This window comes from Dendrobates tinctorius, unplaced genomic scaffold (assembly GCF_039654945.1).
Source record: "Dendrobates tinctorius isolate UK_male_01 unplaced genomic scaffold, ASM3965494v1 ptg000156l, whole genome shotgun sequence".
In the NCBI taxonomy this organism is placed as follows: Eukaryota; Metazoa; Chordata; class Amphibia; order Anura; family Dendrobatidae; genus Dendrobates; species Dendrobates tinctorius.
In genome coordinates this window covers 21877629-21897029 of record NW_027361823.1, presented here as the reverse complement: position 1 = coordinate 21897029, position 19401 = coordinate 21877629, and the positions used below count along the sequence as shown (strand labels likewise).

The following is a 19401-nucleotide window of genomic DNA, read 5'->3' as shown; positions in this document are numbered from 1 at the left end:
ATAATAAATACAAGAAAACATTGATATGTACAGTGCCTACAAGCAGTATTCAATCCCCTGCAGATTTAGCAGGTTTAATAAGATGCAAATAAGTTAGAGCCTTCAAACTTCACACAAGAGCAGGATTTATTAACAGATGCATAAATCTTACAAACCAAAAAGTTATGTTGCTCAGTTAAATTTTAATCAATTTTAAACATAAAAGTGTGGGTCAATTATTATTCAACCCCTAGGTTTAATATTTTGTGGAATAACCCTTGTTTGCAATTACAGCTAATAATCGTCTTTTATAAGACCTGATCAGGCCGGCACAGGTCTCTGGAGTTATCTTGGCCCACTCCTCCATGCAGATCTTCTCCAAGTTATCTAGGTTCTTTGGGTGTCTCATGTGGACTTTAATCTTGAGCTCCTTCCACAAGTTTTCAATTGGGTTAAGGTCAGGAGACTGACTAGGCCACTCCAACACCTTGATTTTTTGCCTCTTGAACCAGGCCTTGGTTTTCTTGGCTGTGTGCTTTGGGTCGTTGTCTTGTTGGAAGATGAAATGACGACCCATCTTAAGATCCTTGATGGAGGAGCGGAGGTTCTTGGCCAAAATCTCCAGGTAGGCCGTGCTATCCATCTTCCCATGGATGCGGACCAGATGGCCAGGCCCCTTGGCTGAGAAACAGCCCCACAGCATGATGCTGCCACCACCATGCTTGACTGTAGGGATGGTATTCTTGGGGTCGTATGCAGTGCCATCCAGTCTCCAAACGTCACGTGTGTGGTTGGCACCAAAGATCTCGATCTTGGTCTCATCAGACCAGAGAACCTTGAACCAGTCTGTCTCAGAGTCCTCCAAGTGATCATGAGCAAACTGTAGATGAGCCTTGACATGACGCTTTGAAAGTAAAGGTACCTTACGGGCTCGTCTGGAACGGAGACCATTGCGGTGGAGTACGTTACTTATGGTATTGACTGAAACCAATGTCCCCACTGCCATGAGATCTTCCCGGAGCTCCTTCCTTGTTGTCCTTGGGTTAGCCTTGACTCTTCGGACAAGCCTGGCCTCGCCACGGGAGGAAACTTTCAAAGGCTGTCCAGGCCGTGGAAGGCTAACAGTAGTTCCATAAGCCTTCCACTTCCGGATGATGCTCCCAACAGTGGAGACAGGTAGGCCCAACTCCTTGGAAAGGGTTTTGTACCCCTTGCTAGCCTTGTGACCCTCCACGATCTTGTCTCTGATGGCCTTGGAATGCTCCTTTGTCTTTCCCATGTTGACCATGTATGAGTGCTGTTCACAAGTTTGGGGAGGGTCTTTAATAGTCAGAAAAGGCTGGAAAAAGATAATTAATCCAAACATGTGAAGCTCATTGTTCTTTGTGACTGAAATACTTCTTAATACTTTAGGGGAACCAAACAGAATTCTGGTGGTTTGAGGGGTTGAATAATAAATGACCCTCTGAATAAACTTTTCACAATTTACAAAAAAATTAAACAAAGAAAAAACATTCTTTTTTGCTGCAGTGCATTTCACACTTCCAGGCTGATGTACAGTCCAAATGTCACAATGCCAAGTTAATTTCGAATGTGTAAACCTGCTAAATCTGCAGGGGGTTGAATACTACTTGTAGGCACTGTATATAAATATTGTTCAAAATATCAAATACAGGAACATTATATATCAGAACAAGACTCCACAAAAAATACAAATATAATAAAAGCCTGTTTGTGTAAACAGTAGTATACCACAACCCACATGTAAAGCCACCAATCACGTATGCGCATCAGTGTCGCCATAGTGACCCTTTAACTAATCTCCTGTGTTGATACAAAAAAATGAGGTCATGCAGACTAGGCAACCTATAGATGAATATTAAAAACAGGCGCCAAAACCAGTAGCCTGGGATGTTACTTCTCCTGGGAGTATGTACTGACGTTGAAAAGTCAATGAGGAAGAGTAATTTGGGTGCGCTAGATAGCGCTTTCTGGCCAGCTAAGTCTGTGTGAGTAATCTTGATAGGCTGCTGGTTTTGGCGCCTGTTTTTAATATTCATCTATAGGTTGCCTAGTCTGCATGACCTCATTTTTTGTATCAACACAGGAGATTGGTTAAAGGGTCACTATGGCGACTGATGCGCATACGTGATTGGTGGCTTTACATGTGGGTTGTGGTATACTACTGTTTACACAAACAGGTTTTTATTATATTTGTATTTTTTGTGGAGTCTTGTTTTGATATATAATCTTCCTGTATTTGATATTGTGAACAATATTTATATGCATATCATTGTTTTTTTGTATGCATTATCAGTGGGCGGTTCCTCTCTATATAAGGCCGACATATATGCTGTGTGCTATACTTGAAAAAGACCAATTGAGGTCGAAACGTTGTATGTCTTTTTAATGGTAGAATAAACTTTGGTACATTTTTACACCCGGATTGGATGCTGCTCCTCTACGTTATTTTAGTAGGACAACCCCTTCTTGAGCTTATACTCCCTTCGCATGCTGGTGCCATTCCAGAAGTGTCGGCACTCACTATCCCAGCAGTGTCGGCACTCACTATCCCAGGGCTCCGATGCCATTGTGCACCAACATCACATGTCACATCAGCTGGCATCACTCTCCCCACCTTTTGGGGGGGGAAAAAAAAAAAAAAAAAAAAAAAAAAAAAAAAACAGCATGAAGAAGTCCAGGCTGTAGTGATCTCAATTCAACACCACGGGAACAGCGCCAGCACGAGAGTATACATACACTGTGTTAGGTACTCCTTAAGGGGCTTTTGAACATGCAGATTTTTCAACTACATGGAGGCCCGATGCTATCGCATCGGGAGGGCGGTAATGTCACGATGGGGGCAGGGCTCTGCAGCGTTGAGAATCTCTCCCCCCCATGTGCTCTCACCCACCTATCCACTCTCTTTCCCAATGTGCTGACTTCTCCCATCTGTGCTCTCTTCTTTGACCTGTGTGCCTCATGTGTCACCCCAATTGTCTGCTGTCTCTCCTTCCTGTGCTGTCCCGTTTGTGCCACCTCCCCCCTGTGCCCTGTCTCACCCCCGGGCAGGGGAGGAAGCAAAAGACAATACTGACATTGCAGTAGGAGATCGCAGAGGATACATTTTGTGAGGTAAAATATTGTTTGAAAACAGTCAGTGAAATATTTTACCTCACAAAATGAATCCTCTGTGATCCCCTGGTGTAATGTCAGTATTGTCTTTTGCTTCCTCCCCTGCCCAGGAGATGTGGTATGCAGTCAGAGACAATTTTTAAAATGAACTTTCGTTTGTGGGAAAACCCTTTTAACGTGAATGGCTTCCTCGTCCTGTAGACACGTCACATCTGATTCACTGCGCAGAATTCGCGCAGTACGACTGTATTCCGCTGGTGGTGTCACGCACAAGAGTGGGGTGTGTTGCGACGGTGTTCCGCTGGTGGTACCGCACAATAGGTTGGTACCAGCAGCAGTTTCCATATTGAGACACCCATCATTTGGGTGTCCCAATATGGCGGTCGGTGAACTTCCTCCGCTTGGAATTCTGGGATACGATGACATCTGGACAGAACAGGAAATGAAAACATTACAAGGCAATACAGTTTTATTGCCTCCCTGTTATTACTGCTCAAATCTGAGTTAGATTAACTGATTCAGAACATTGACAAAGGGTCAAGCAGGTTCCGTTCAGCACTACAGGAGCAAGACATTATTGAATCATGACAAAGCGGATCTGTCAGAAGATACCAAGATTTCTTAAACAATGCAACACTTTGGATTTCCATGTAAGAATGGCTGGATAATCATTTTAGTAGTTTTAAACTCCATTTGTGCTCTCCTAGCCTGATCGTTACTCCGTGTCCCTCCTCCCTGCTGCCAAGATCTCACACTTCAATACAAGCTGCAGCTGTCAGTCAGGCTGGTTGGGCCGAGACTCTACATACTTGGACTCAAATGGTCGGTCTCCCTCTTTAGCTGGACTCCTAGCATACTCATTATAATGTCAGGATTATGCAGACATTCCAAGATGGACTTACATATAATCAGATTTACCACTTCTAAACGTTCTACCTAATAATGTTTGCAGTTTGTATTTAGATCTATTTTTAATGACCAAGTACTAGGTTATCCTTCCAGATCGAGAGAACGTTTGTGACAGTTTTCAGCTGTGACCGATTAAGGTTTTAAACAATAGCATTTAAAATGGATTTCCTACAAGTAGACGGCCACTTTATGGATGCAACTGGTGAAACAGACATTAAGAAATGCAACAGCAAGCTATCTAAAAGATGTATAAAGAAAAAAAAGCCACAACATCCGCACAACACTGCTCAAACTAAAATACAACTTGGATCAGAGTTGAGGAGGTCGCAATACAGGAAGTTCTTCAGTTTGAAATGAGGAGATTTTCCTTCCAGACTCTGGCGGCTCAGAGAAAGATTATTCATCCCTTTTCCAGCCTCAAATCACAAACTATAGGCAGGCAAAATGATTCACTCAGCTCCCAGAAAGCCTCAGTCTTCCCGACAGTGGTAACACTTCAGATCTGTCTTTGTTACATCTTCCTCCACCCCCACAACTTGCACTTTTATATAAATACTCACATTTTAGCCGACCCCCCCTTTGTAATACAAGTCACTTTCTTCTGCATCTGTGCTCCGCAAAGCGCCGAAACTTACTACATTCCTTCCTTGGCGAGTTCTAAACCCCCAACTAGAAAGCAGATGTTCTTCATTTTGTAAATGAAGTTATTGCAAATGGATTTCTTTGGTCCCAACAACAACGTTCTTATATAAAGAAAAAAAAAAACCCTGTTCATGCTCTTCATCACCAAGAGTAAAGTTATACGAATTAGAAGAATTCTCTAGCAATATGAAAAGGATGAAAACAGATATGGAAGACTCGTGCGGCAGGGACTGGAGGGATCTGTGCCCAGAAACTAAACTGCTGCATATAATACACTCAATTATAAAAGTCTCCTATAAATACAGAAAACACATTCTGCCAGCCTTCAATAATTCATTATTTTCATGTACAGTAACTGCTACAGTTATGTAACTAATAACTTCTATGATTAGAGCGTTTCATGACTTTACCTTATGGAGATTACAACATTTTTACATAGTGAAAAGTAATTAATGAGAAGTCATCACATTTACAACATTCCACGCAAAATTAATCCTTAAAATGCTGGATGTAGGATAAAGGTCTGTTGCAGACCAAGAGTGTTTACACTGTCTTCCCCTAAGGAGTCAAACAATGTATAGCCTTCCAGGGGGGAGGAATCATACACACGCTATAGATTATGGTGAGGTGACAAACCTGTGTACAAAGAGGGGAAAACCCAAAAAAAAAAAAAAAAAAAGTATTCTAGTTTAGATAGTTGGGCCCCTGCCACACTGCATTTCTTCAAAACGGGTTTCAGGCATGTACACCATTAGTCAATGGCCACATTGCACAGATGACCGGGTCACTGCCACCTCTGTCGTGCACAATTTTAAGGGAATACACTTATTGGTGGCGGACACCCACAAGTAGTAGACTGTCTGGATATCTGCCTCCAGTAGGTGTATACGCCCAAAAATCATGCACAAGAGCCAGACTCCATCTGCAACATTTTAGTTAATGGCCCTGTCGGCGCATAAGCCCAAAACTAGCAATGCAGGTTATCTGTACATAAGGCCAGAGCGCAGTGTAAAAGCACCCCAACTAAAGTGAATGTAATTTAAAAACGGACTGTCCAATCTCACAGCCAAACATTCCTATAGGCCCAGATTTACTAGCAATGGTGTTCTGAGAGCCAGTTTTAATTGAGAGCATTGATGTGAAAATATATCAAGTCCATTAAGAGGTGTATGCATATTTCAACTGCTGTGATTCACTGCCATAAGTGTGCGCCAACCATAGAGTGAACGACATGTGCGCATCCTGTCCTACCTGAACTTTTTTTTTTTTTTTTTAAATTGTCAGAGCTGGTCGAGATGGACTTAAAAGCGCCAAAACTCAAAGTTGTTCTAAAAACATTTGTGAAATGCAAAGTTGAACAAGTCAAACAGTTATATTGCAGAATTCTGGCAAAACTGCTTGATGAACTCAGGATCATAGCGTTCGATGTGTTACAATCCATCTTAGGGGGTCGTCTCCTCACATAAGGCTCCTGTACCATGAAAGTTCTGGTGATCACTGCAGCTCCCCAAGCAGAGTTTTTATTATTTGGAAAAGTGCGGTTCACTCTTTCACAGGGGAGCTTCAGGATTGTATCTAAAATGACCCAACAGCACATATTCCCATCAGAACTACAGGTTAATTAAAGAAAGGAGACGTTTGTCACAGTAAGGACACTTAAGCAGCAGATGATCTCCTTTGCATTGCCTGGGGTGTTCTCTTCGGTAACTAAAACCACATGTGAAGTCTACTCAACGCCAAGTACTTGCTGAAAACCTAGTCTTATCTGACCTAATGAGAAGAAACTGATATAACCCAGGATTGAACTGATGTCACGTTACTAATGTATCCACAGCTATATGTTTATTTGGACTAAAGCAATAAGGAAGTTACAACAAAATAAATATAGCTACGTCTAAACTGCTTTGCAATGGTCAGATTATTACATCCACCAGTGGACTTTTTATCACTTTGGCAGAATTCAGACAGCCAAATGTCTCTGCATATGGATGATAATGCCTGAACTTTATCACAGGTCGCCCGACCCAACCTTACATATATTTGTCTGAGGCTTTACGCTCACGTCAGGAGACCCGTGGACAGTCCAAGCACTACAGACAATATACGTACTGTGACATACAGCCATCTGAACCCGGCCTCTACCTGCAGCATGCTAGTAGCTGGACAACCAGCAATTCATGTGGGAAACCACTGCCATACCCTGGTTACAAGAAATATATCTACAAGGGTTCTCATGACTCAACTCAAACATGGCGGCGCACGTCCTTTGTTTTGGCTTCGCCATGGAATTGTATATAATGCTTCATTAGTAGTACAAATTAACAATACGTTCAAGAAAGGGGGAAAAAACAAAACATTTCTGTACTATTTGCCTGAAAGCCTATTTTTTTCCTCTCCCAACTGCTGACTCAGTAACCACAAGAGCCTTAAATTGCATGCACGCAGCTCCTTAGCTGGTGCCCACTACAGATGTGACCATGGGTGTCTCTTGATAAATATGGACTAGAAACCCTTGTATATGGGTCAGTGCACCAGAAGACCATTTGTTTAATGGGGACCCCGACTCCCCCAACAGATGACATAAGGATTGAGTAGTTTAATATCTGTTCAAATCATCTTCCTGGAAATAATCTGCTTCAAAACTCCTCCTTTAGCCATGGAAAACACATGAATGCTTAGCAGAGCCAAGAGTAAGTAGAGGTAGTCGTGGGCCAAACGAACGTTAGTCCTACAGCTGTCTGAGTTGTACAGCCACCAACAGATCTACATCATTGGCCTTAGGCTACTTGATCACTATGATATTTTGGTAAGGGGTAGGATTGGACTCTATACCAGCATAGGGTCACTGCCACTTAACATATTTCAAAGTGACTTTTCCTATTTGACTTTTCTTGGTTAGGAGCAGGTAATAACATTGGTCATTTCAGTAAACGATTCACTTAGGGTATGTGCACACTTTGCGGTTTCCGCAGCGTTTTTGGCTCTGCAGAAACGCAGCAGATTCTGCTGTGTTGTACAGTACCTTTATTTCCTATGGAAATAAAAAAAAAGCTGTGCACATGCTGCGTTTTTTTCTGCGCGGTTTTGCTGCGGTTTTCAAAACGCAGCATGTCAATTGTTTGGTGCATCCATTATGAGGTGTAAAACCGCAGAAAAACCGCAGCACTTTGTCCTGAGGTTTTCTCTACAAAATCCGCAGAGACAAAAAACTGTGTGCGCACATACCCTTAAGCAGTTTTCACATCATTTGAGATCAATGAACATCAGGGGCCTCTGGTTTAAATTCATCACCCCGAGAGGCACTTCCTTGTACAGCAAGCTGCAGCATGATTATATGGCAGGGCCCATTTACAGTTATTGGACCTAAGGTTACAATTAATAAGCCCCCCCCCCCACTCTCCTTTATCTTACAGTGTAGTGGGTGTATGAGGACCAAAATACAGGTACCGCAAGTCATTAATTTATAGCTTGTCCATATCAGATAGGACTATAGGCTGCAGAATTCATGACCCCGAAATGGTAACTGGATGGAAAGACTTATTTCAGTAACCAAAACCTAGATTATGCTGCAGGAGATCCAATACAGATGTTCAGTATGTACCACAAGACCATAATGGCTCTATACAACTACAGTAAGAGCCCAAGGACACCATCATATAGTGGATGTGCACTCCATAAAGAAACATTTATTTCAGGAAAGAGCATCTTTTATCACAAGAAGACAAACAAGAATCTTATTAAGTGATCTCTAATGATCCTAAATAAGTGATTACTGTGGATCCAATACAGATCCCAGTGAGTGGCAGGTAGATTATCCTAGCTAGTAACAGGAATACCATATAGTCAGCGCTGCAGATACCATGTAAAAGTGAATACTGAGGTTGCATGTAGTAAAAAGCAATGTCACGGGTCCCATATAGAGAGTTACAGCGTTTCTCTATAGTTAGTACAGAAGGTCCCTTTAAAGGAGAGTTACTACATTGTGAGGTCTCATAGGGTTGCAGAGATTCCTGTATAGAAACTCCTATATAATGAATGAAAAGGTTTCCTTGTAAAGTGATTTTTCCTAAGACTAGTACTGAGGTCCTATATAGGGGTACAGAGGGTCCTGCATAGTGAGGTCCTATACAAAGGTGCAGAGGAATCCATAGTGAGTGTTCAGATGCCACACATGATCCTATATAGTGAAATACCATAGGAGTGTTAAGGTCGCTATAATTGCTTTAATCCTATATAGGTGTGCAGAGATGTCTCTACAAGGAATACAGAAATCCCATTCAGGAGCACACAAGGCTCTGTATGTAGAGTCTACTATAGCGAGTTCTGAGGGCCCTGTATAACATAGGCCAATATAGAGATGCAGAGATCTCTAGGTCAAGTGCAGAGGCCCTGTATGGTGAGTTTTTTCTATAAGTCTCCTATAGTGAGTGCTGAGGTCCTATAACAGCATGCACAGTTCCTGTATAGTGTGGTCCCTATATGGGGGTGCAGAGCTCTCTATAGTAAGGGCCGTGGTCTTGAATGGTGAGTGTCTCCTATCGTGAGGTCCTATATAGGGTGAAGAGGCCACTAACACATGCTGGGGTCCTGTAGGGAGAATTTCTCTATAGTACTGAGGTCCTATATAGGGGTTCAGGTCCCCATAGCAAGGGTTGAGGTCCTGTATGGAGAGCAGGTCCTCGTAGTGAGGGCTGAGGTCCTGTATGGGGAGCCACCCATAGTGGTCCCATGGAGGGGTGCAGGTCCCTGTAGTGAGGGCCGAGGTCCTATAGAGGGGTGCAGGTCCCTGTAGTGAGGGCCGAGGTCATGTATGGGGAGCCACCCATAGTGGTCCCACAGAGGGCTGCAGGTCCCCATAGTGAGGGCTGAGGTCCCACAGAGGGGTGCAGGTCCCCATAGTGAGGGCTGAGGTCCCACAGAGGGGTGCAGGTCCCCATAGTGAGGGCTGAGGTCCCACAGAGGGGTGCAGGTCCCCATAGTGAGGGCTGAGGTCCCACAGAGGGGTGCAGGTCCCCATAGTGAGGGCTGAGGTCCCACAGAGGGGTGCAGGTCCCCATAGTGAGGGCTGAGGTCCCACAGAGGGGTGCAGGTCCCCATAGTGAGGGCTGAGGTCCCACAGAGGGGTGCAGGTCCCCATAGTGAGGGCTGAGGTCCCACAGAGGGGTGCAGGTCCCCATAGTGAGGGCTGAGGTCCCACAGAGGGGTGCAGGTCCCCATAGTGAGGGCTGAGGTCCCACAGAGGGGTGCAGGTCCCCATAGTGAGGGCTGAGGTCCCACAGAGGGGTGCAGGTCCCCATAGTGAGGGCTGAGGTCCCACAGAGGGGTGCAGGTCCCCATAGTGAGGGCTGAGGTCCCACAGAGGGGTGCAGGTCCCCATAGTGAGGGCTGAGGTCCCATAGAGGGGTGCAGGTCCCTATAGTGAGCGCTGAGGTCCTATATAGGAGTGATGAGGTCCCGGGTAGGGGAGCAGAGCTTGCTCTATAGTGAGTGCTGAGGTCCGTGGAGCGGGTCCCGGGTGGATGAGTCACGCACTCGGGATGCCGGGGGTTCGGGCTACATTGTTTGGTGAAGTTATCCGTTACCTTGTAACATCGTCTCCAGCTTCTTCCTATCCACTCGGAACCTCTCCTCTCCCCACTCCGGGTCGTGGGGGGCGGGAGAGTCGTCCTCGGAGCCGGGGAGCGGGGAGTCGGTGCTTCTCTCGCTGTTGGAGCCCGGGTCTGACTGGTTCGTGTATCCGCTCATGGAGTCGCACTGAGCAGCCATCGTACCGCTGAGATAATGCGCCCAAGTCCGCGCTTGCAGCGCCTGAGCACACACGGAGCTGCGGCAGGGAGAGCGCCGGGACCGCTATGTGCAGGACGGAGGGGGAGCGGAGTGCGCTGCTCGCTGCTGCCGCTCACACAAGTACACAACTTCCAGAGGGAGCGCTGCTGACGTCACCACCCTGCACGAGAGGGAGCGTACATGTGCGCTCAGCTGCTGATGTCACGACTGGCGGCTCTCGCCTGTGATATGTGCTCACATGTCACGACACTATGCACATGACATAAGCCAGTTGCTAATAAGTTACTGCTCTACTAGTGCAAGTTCCTGTAGCATAACTTGAGGCTTTTGGGACCCTATGAAAAGTCTCTAGTAGGACCCCACTATCAGGGGTGTTCAATAAAATGGTCTTCTATGAGCCACAGTGACCCATTGCCTATACTCCAGGTCCAGGGTGTGGCTGTAGCCCCTCACCCAATACTCGGTTAGGCCACGTTCAGGATTTGGTCCGTTTTTTACCTCAGTATTTGTAAGCCAAAACCATGAGGGGAACAATCAGAGGCAAAGTACAATAGAAACACGTCACCACTTCTGTACCTTTTACCCACGCCTGTTTTTGGCTTAAAAGGTATTTTACTGTATATAATACTGAACGTGTGAATGTGGCTTCACAATTGCTTTCAAATTGGTTTTCTAAGCCAAAAAAAGGCAACCATAGCAATGAGCAATCAGTACTGGAGGGGGCGCCACTGAGCCTAGTTTACCTGACCACCTGAAGCTCATAATGGGCTCTAATCCCATATTGTAAGCTGCCGCCTTCAGCGACATTCCATCATCATCTTCCTGGATAGAGCGGTCTGATTCTGGAGACTGCCAGCGCAATGGAGGCGCCGTACACAGTTACTTTAGCATTTCATGGCATTTGGCCATTATTTGGTACATCCAAGCTATATTTTCAGTCAATGTGCCATGTGTGGGTCACTACAGATTCAGCAATTACCAAATGTACTTTTTTTTTCTTAAATCTTTGTCTTGTCTTAAGCCTGTGTGCACACGTTGCGTTTTTGCTGCGTTTCAGTGCAGATTTGTCCCAAAACCTGAAGGGTTTCTTGATGCCAGAAAAGTGAGGGTATGTGACACAATCCAGAGATGCTGCGGTTTGGACGCCGTGTATTTAGGCAGCGTCAAACCCACAGCGTCCAGATGTTGCAGCATAGTGTTTGCGCCCACAGACGCCCACAGATCACCTGCGGAGACGGACATGCGGCGCGTCTTTCCAGACCCGAGCCTCCACAAGATAAGTTTCGCCTATACAATGTATTGGGCAGGGTGAGTCCGCACGGTTCAGTGATCACATGCGGATTCACCTGCGCTCAATAGATGGTGGCGCTTTAGACTCAGCAAACATACGCTGCATCCAAAGATCTGCTACTTCCAGATTGTGGGTTCCCGGCTTGAAGGAGAATCCTGAAGTCTGCTGCACACGTTGCTTATTTGTGACTTGCAGATTTAAATGTGCAGAACGTCAGTTCTTTCAGCGTTGTGATACAGATTTCACCCATACTAATGAGTGGGGAAACATCTGTGCCAAAAACACATGTAAAAAATGTGCGTTTTTGCCGCTGAGTTTTTCCTGCCAATAGAGGCAGAAATTACTGCACCTCATACTTAACATGCGCACATACCCCCACCCCAAAAAAACAAACATTTTCGTATGATAAATAAAGTAAAAAGGTAGGGTTCACATAGCGTTTTCCTCTACATTCAGTGTGAACATATGAACCATGGTTGCCAACTTGACTTTTTATTTTTTCTGGACTGCTTACCGAAAAATCACAGACAGACAATATTTTTTATGGACACGTTATAAAACCATAACAGATTATGGTGATTATAAGTGATCCATGTCTACAGCCATAATTCTGATACGAAAATATCAGCTGCATTCACTTGTTAACTGAAAAATGATGATAATTAGTCAAAATAAAAAAATGGTTTCTTCAGCTTCAAAAATATTTAGTTTACGGACAGGGCAAAGCAACTACTAATTTTTACGGTCTGTCCTGGAATTTCTGGATGGTTGGAAACCCAGTTCCAATCCCCCGCAAAACTGATTTTGGGCATATGGGTTCCATTGACTATAATGGTGCGGTTGGAGTTATATGATGCTCTGTTATGCATCATTTTCAGCCTGCTGTACACCTAGATGAGACGGGCAGCAAGACATGGTGAACTACGTCTTGCTGCCAGCTTCCAATAGTAGTAAATATGGGCAAAAATTATGCGCGTCACAGCACACTGACTCCTTCCGTACCATTATAGTCAATGGCCCCATCAGCACTTACACCCAAATCCCATATTGCCTGAGTTCATCCATAAACCCAAAGGAAGCCACTGAACGTAAGGAACAAATGCTATGTGAACTTAGCCTTAATCCCACTGTGGGATTTGGCCAGATAATCATTTGCTGTCTTCTATTATGCCTGTAATACTTTTGTTTTATATTGTACCATGCCTGACAGTACGAGTGTTTGCAAGGCCCTGACTGTGTTAGGGTATGTTTCCACGGTCAGAAAACGCTGCGGATTGGATGATGCGTACAGCGGCAGCGTCCAATCTGCAGCATCCAGATGTTACAGCATCGTGGAGGGGATTTTATGAAATCCCATCTCCACTATGCGTACAAACACACAGGTGGCTTCCCTGCGTATACGCACATGCGGCGCGTCTTTATAGACCACAGCATGTGTATTTATCTTGCAGAGACCCTCAGTCTCATCAAGATAAATAACAGTCTATGTATAGGATGCGGTGATTCCGCATGTGTTCAATGAAGATAATGCAGCAGTTTTACCACATCTAATGATAGTCTATGAGAAATTTATGCTGCGGAGACAGAGCGTCTCCTCAACATAAATAGACATGCTGCGGTCTGGAAAGACGCGCCGCATGTCCGTTTACTCAGGGATGCCATGAGCGTCTCTGAATGCATAGTGGAGGTAGGATTTCTTGAAATCCCATCCACTATGCTGTAACATCTGGCCGCTGTGGGTTTGACATTGCGGATGAACGCAGCATCAAACCCGCAGTGTTTACTGACCGTGGAAACATACCCTTACGTGGCGTAGCTAATGGGTGAGGTACTCGTGTCTTACACCCTGGCACGTTACATGAAAGTGTGGGTCTTGGCAGGGCATATGGACTTGCACTATGAGGGCGCTACTCTTTTGCAGGCCGCATAATGCCGTTGATTTCAGCTGGCCCGGACCAGGTGTTGTAAAGATCAATGAGGGAGACCACCAATCAACAATAAACAGTTTTTTACTAAACAGCAACTTGGTGAGAACTATGTACAGTAGATAGCGGGTGTAATACTTCATGAACGTTTCCTTTAACACATGAAGCATCTTGACCATCTTCTCATACATTCTTCCTGTCCTTCTCAGAACAACTTAGTTCTGTCTCACTCAGTTCTATATCTTCATCACTACCCAGCCCAGTACTACAGTCCAGTAAATGATAGTCCTATTCTCAACATGCGGTTCTGAGTCCTCTTCCCTTTTAAGGAAAATAGTTTGCCAATATGGCTGATACTTAGCTTCTCTGCTTCTAAGGGTGTGTGCACATGTTGCGGACCCTGCTGCGGATCCGCAGCGGATTTGGCCTGCGGATCCGCAGCAGTTTCTGCTGCATTGTACAGTACCATTTAAGTCTATGGAAAATGAAAAACGCAGTGCACATGCTGCAGATTTTTCAGCGCGGATTTGCTGCGGTTTTAAATACGCAGCATGTCACTTCTTTGTGCAGATTCCGCAGCGGTTTTACACCTGCTCCATTAAGGCTATGTGCACACGTAGTTTGGAGAGCTGCAGATTTGTCCCCGCGGATTTGTCAAAATCCGCAGGTAAATCCGCAGGTCAAAAGTCCTGCGGTTTACCTGCGGATTAGCCTGCAGTTTAGCCCTGCGGCTTCACACCTCACAATGGATAAGGTGGGAAACCGCAGCGGATTCCGCACAAAGAATTGACATGCTGCTGATTGTAACCCGCAGCAAATCCGCGCAGAAAAATCCGCAGCATGTGCACAGCGTTTTTGGTTTGACCATTGCAAAGAATGGGAAGCGAAAAAAGAAGAAATATGCAGCACTCACCGATATAGCTGAAAAACTGTGCATCTTTATTTCACATAAATTCCATCAATAGATGTGTGGACATGCAGGACGTTAGAGGAATGCTAGGGGAGGGAGGTGCTGGACAACGGTCGTTTTGCGATTACTCGCTTCTACGGGTCCAGGTGAATGGCACTGTACAACGCAGAAGAAACTGCTGCGGACCCGCAGGGCCAGAAACGCTGCGGATCCGCAGCAGAATCCGCAGCGTGTGCACATAGCCTAAGGGTATGTGCACACATTGCGGATTCTGCTGCGGATTTGGCCCTGCGGATCCGCAGCAGATTCTCCTGCGTTGTACAGTACCATTAAAGTCAATCTGAAATGAAAAATGCTGTGCACATGCTGCGAAAAATTCCGCAGCATAAACGCTGCGGGTTCATTTCTGCAGCATGTCAATTCTTTGTGCGGATTCCACAGCGTTTTACACCTCTTCCATTATAGGAATCCGCAGGTGTAAAAACGCAAGTGAAATCCGCACAAAATCTGCAGAAAATTTGCACTAATTCCGCAGGTAAAATGCAGGTCATTTTACCTGCAGATTTAGCAAAATCCACGCAGAAAAATCTGCAGGGTAATCAGCAACGTGTGCACATACACTAAAGTTGTCAAACCGCAGGGGAAAACCACAGGCTAATCCGCACTAAATCCGCAGGTAAAAGGCAGGTCATTTGACCTGCGGATTTAGCCAAATATGCGCGGAAAAATCTGCAGCAGAATCCGCAACGTGTGCACACAAAAAAAAACACAAAAATTGAGCTTGGTTTGAGTTGATACACATGCAGCACATAAATGCATGTTCACATTGGCCACAAAAACCTACAAGAGACAAAATGAGCAAAAACCCTGCTGTAACTAAATAAGGTTATGGTTGCATTAACCCCAAATTTCCCTACTGTTGGACAGAACACAACACTATCACCAAAAACACATTTCACAATACACATAACACATTAGAATACACTGCAACAATACATGTGTCTTCAAGAGGGAGCATGAGCAGTGTGCCCCTCTCCTTACAACTGTCATTACAATAATGTACCCATGTCATGTGGATTACATTGGGTAGAGGCACAAATATGGAGAGGTTGGTTGTGCATTCAACCTGAACCCACTCTCCCGCAGAAACACTGTGCAAATGGTTGGAACCTTTCTAAAATTGTGGATAAACAAGTTTGTTTCAAGCAATTGATGCTTGCTCAAACTCACCTATGTGTGCCACACTAAGCATGCAAACAGAAAGAGAAGAGAACTGTCTGAGGACTTGAGATCCAAAATTGTTGAGAAATATCAACAATCTCAAGGTTACAAATCCATCTCCAGAAATCTTGTTCTTTTGTCCATGGTGTACAACATAATCTAGGAGTTTACAGCCCTTGGCACCACTGTAGCTAATCTGCCTGGACAAGGATGGCAGAGAAAAATTGATGAAATGTTGCAACACAGGATAGTCTGGATGGTGGAAAGGCAGCCCCAATCAATATAGAAAGAAATTCAAGCTATCCTGCAGGCTCACGGTGCAGCAGTGTCCACGCAAACTATCCGTTAACATTTGAATGAAGACCCAGGAGGACCCCACTGCTATATAAAAAAGCTACACTGCTGTTGCCAAAATGTACGTGAGTAAACAAAAAAACCTTTTGGGAAAGCATGTTTTGGATAGAGTTTTTTGGTAGAGCACATCACTCTATTTATCAAAAATGGAAAGCGACCTACAAATAATAATCATACCTAAAGTCAAATATGGAGAAGGTTCATAGATGTTTTGGGGTTGTTTTGCTGCCTCTGACACTGGGTGCCTTGAACGTGTGCAAGGCATCATAAAATCTGAAGATTTCCAAAGGATTTTGGGTCGCAATGTAGAGCCCAGTGTCATAAACCTGGGTTTTTAGGTCATGGTCTTCCAGCAGGTCAATGACCCCAAACGAACTTCAAGAAGCACCCAGAAATGGATGGAAACAAAGTGCTGGAGAGTTCTGAAATGGTCAGCAATGAGTCCGGATCTAAATCCCATTGAACACCTGTGGAGAGATTTTAAAATTGCTGCTGGGAGAGTCCTTGAGTAGTTTTCCAAAAAAATGGGCATAATTAAATACATTAACGGTGCTGTAGGAAGCCACAGTGCTCTTGCTGAGCAGAACCTTCTGTATGACATTGTCAGTGCAATGACCTGATGTATTTGACCCACTGGAGAAAGTCAGCATAAAAATGGATCAAAACAAGCACTGCAAGCTTTTTTCTTTTTTTTTTTAAGAGGGCACAATGTAGGCTACAAATATATTCAAGGGCCACAAGTGTACTCAGCGGTGGCAATAAATATACGCAGGGGCAAAGTGGTACCTAAAAATATACTCAAGTGTCAAAGTGGTGGCTACAAATATATTCAGAGGGCACAGTGGAGGCTAAAATTACATTTATTTACATGGAAACTACATCAGATACAGAGCGTATAATAGCACAGGTGAATAGAGCAAGGTATCAGCTACGTAGCGTCATTTTTCTACATATTCTCCATCATTGGTTAAGCATTTTCATCAGCACTGAACAAGAACCTGCTTGCTGCGCTCATAACAATCTGAACCAGGACAGTCAAGCCACTTTTTTACATTTGTGATGACAGTTAATTGTCTAGAAAATGTTGCCCATGTGAACCATCTTTCATTGGCCCAAACAGAAACAGATGGAAGTATGAAGATGCCAAAACCATACTATATGATGATGTGGTAGGGTTGTCCAGCCAAATTGTATAATGTGCTCGACATTCATAACATTGGTATGGAGCCTGGTGACATCATACTGCATTGTCTTCTCTGCCCCGTCTCTAGAAATTTGAGCCTTCAGCTTAGGGCAGAGTCAGGGGGCCGTATATAACATCGACGACGATCACATCGCAGTGCGCGGACTGGCCGGCGGCTCTACTGACCTGAGCATGACAGCTGCGTAGAATTACAGGCTGTCACACTCGGATCAGGAGATCCGCCGGCCAGTGAGAGCATTGCAATGCGATCGTCGACCATGTTATACGGCTGTCAGTAAATGAGAACAACATCCAATCCGGGTGAAGAAATTCAAAGAAGCTTTTTTCCGCCAAGAAAATGCAACGTTTCAACCTATAGCAGGTCTTTATCAAGTATGTTATACGGCTATCTGACTACGCCCTTAATCCGTGTTTTCATGTAGTGTTCAGAATTGACAGTTCCTCTAGGCTCCAGGAAATCCAAAAGAATCCCATACTTACTATCCCTAAAGACTGTGTGCACAATACTTTACCTGCATATGCCTATCTTCAACATCTTTTTGATGGGGAATTTGCTTGTCTCCACTTCATGGACTGCTGTTTTGAGTCAAGCTGTTTTGAGTCAAGTAGTGTTGATACTACATCTCAACCCGGTGATAATACTCTCCAGGAAACCTTGATCCTCTGTAAGAAGGCCACTGGACAGGTCCTTGAGGGGAGATATGTATCATTGCGGTTGGTAGCTTCGGTGATGGGAGCTCAGAAATCTTGCTCCAGCACATACAGTGCTGAGAGATTTATTAGGCCATACCAGGGTCGGGATTTACAAGCAGTAAAAAGATATGGGTGGCAATGACTTCTCACATATCTCCACCCTAGGAGTGCGGTTTGGCAGATAAAACACAGACTAAAGGGCCTGTCACACTAAGCGATATCGCTAGCAATATCGCTATAACGTCAGTGGATTTTGTGACGTTATAGCGATATTGCTATGTCTGATACGTACCTCCGACCGCTCCCCCGCTGGTCATCGCTGATCGCGCGAGAACGTCCTGGACTGTCCTCGTCTCATCAGCTTCCTGCTGGGCTTCCTGTGGAGAGACGAGCGACGAGCGTGGATGCGGGCGGGAAGACGTCAGGATCGCCTAGTGTGACAGATAAGTAGCGACCCCCGACCCCTGCGATGTCGCTAGTGAGATCTGCCTGTTTGGCAGCTCACTAGCGACCACTTAGCGATGTACCAGCGATCCATATCATTGTCGGGATCGCTGGTACATCGCTAGGTGTGACAGTACCTTTAGGCTGGAGTCACACATAGCGACTCACCAGTGATCCTGACAACGATATCAATGTGTCAGGATTGCTGGTGAATCGCTATGTGATCGCTGGTGAGCTGTCAAACAGACAGCTTCACCAGCGATCAGCACAGCGACGACGAGCGCCCGGCGTCGCTGTGCACGTTAGTAACCAGTGCGCTGATGCAGGGAGCTGGTAACTAACGTACACATCGGGTATCTAAGGGACGCACGTCCCTTGGATATCCGATGTGTACGTTAGTTACCAGCAGATCGCTGGTCTCCCGCCTGTCACACGCAGCAATGCGTGCTGGCCAGCGGGAGACCAGCGACCAAAAAAAAGTCCTGGCCTTTCCTGCAGCGATCAGCGATACCGGCAGGGGGGCCAGTCGCTGATCGCTGTCACACACAGCGATCTCGCTGGTGACATCGCTGTTGTGTCACAAAAATTGTGACTCAGCAACGATCTCGCTAGCGAGATCGCTATGTGAGACGGGGCCTTAAGTATCTCATTCAGTGGCTGGGTCTGGAGATATGTGGATCTTCTGTGTGTTGTTCTGTGCTAAGCTCTAAAGGACCGGACAGTATCCTGAGCGGGTGGACCCACAATATTGTATGGACTTTTTACTTTGTGTTTTCACTTTATGCCAGAAAAGGCTGTTCTTTTGTTTGGTTCCCTGAGTGGTTTATGCAGTCTTATTAAACCTACCTGGACATTTTCATGAAACCACTTCCCCTGCCTACCTTAACCACAGCACAGTGAGTACAAA

The 19401-nt window shown here is 45.2% G+C and overlaps 1 protein-coding gene across 4 annotated transcripts in view; it reads right to left on the bottom strand.

Moving 5' to 3' along the window:
- BICC1 (BicC family RNA binding protein 1) overlaps positions 1 to 10687 on the bottom strand; it is a 291846-nt gene extending 281159 nt beyond the window's left edge. For 3 of the 4 annotated variants that reach the window (XM_073548254.1, XM_073548256.1, XM_073548255.1), the window contains exon 1: positions 10248 to 10687. In XM_073548254.1, coding sequence (XP_073404355.1) covers positions 10248 to 10431 — 184 coding nt within the window. In that variant the 5' untranslated portion in view covers positions 10432 to 10687. The remainder of the gene's footprint in view (positions 1 to 10247) is intronic. The other variant, XM_073548253.1, reaches the window with a different exon arrangement.
- Positions 10688 to 19401: the final 8714 nt, after the last annotated feature.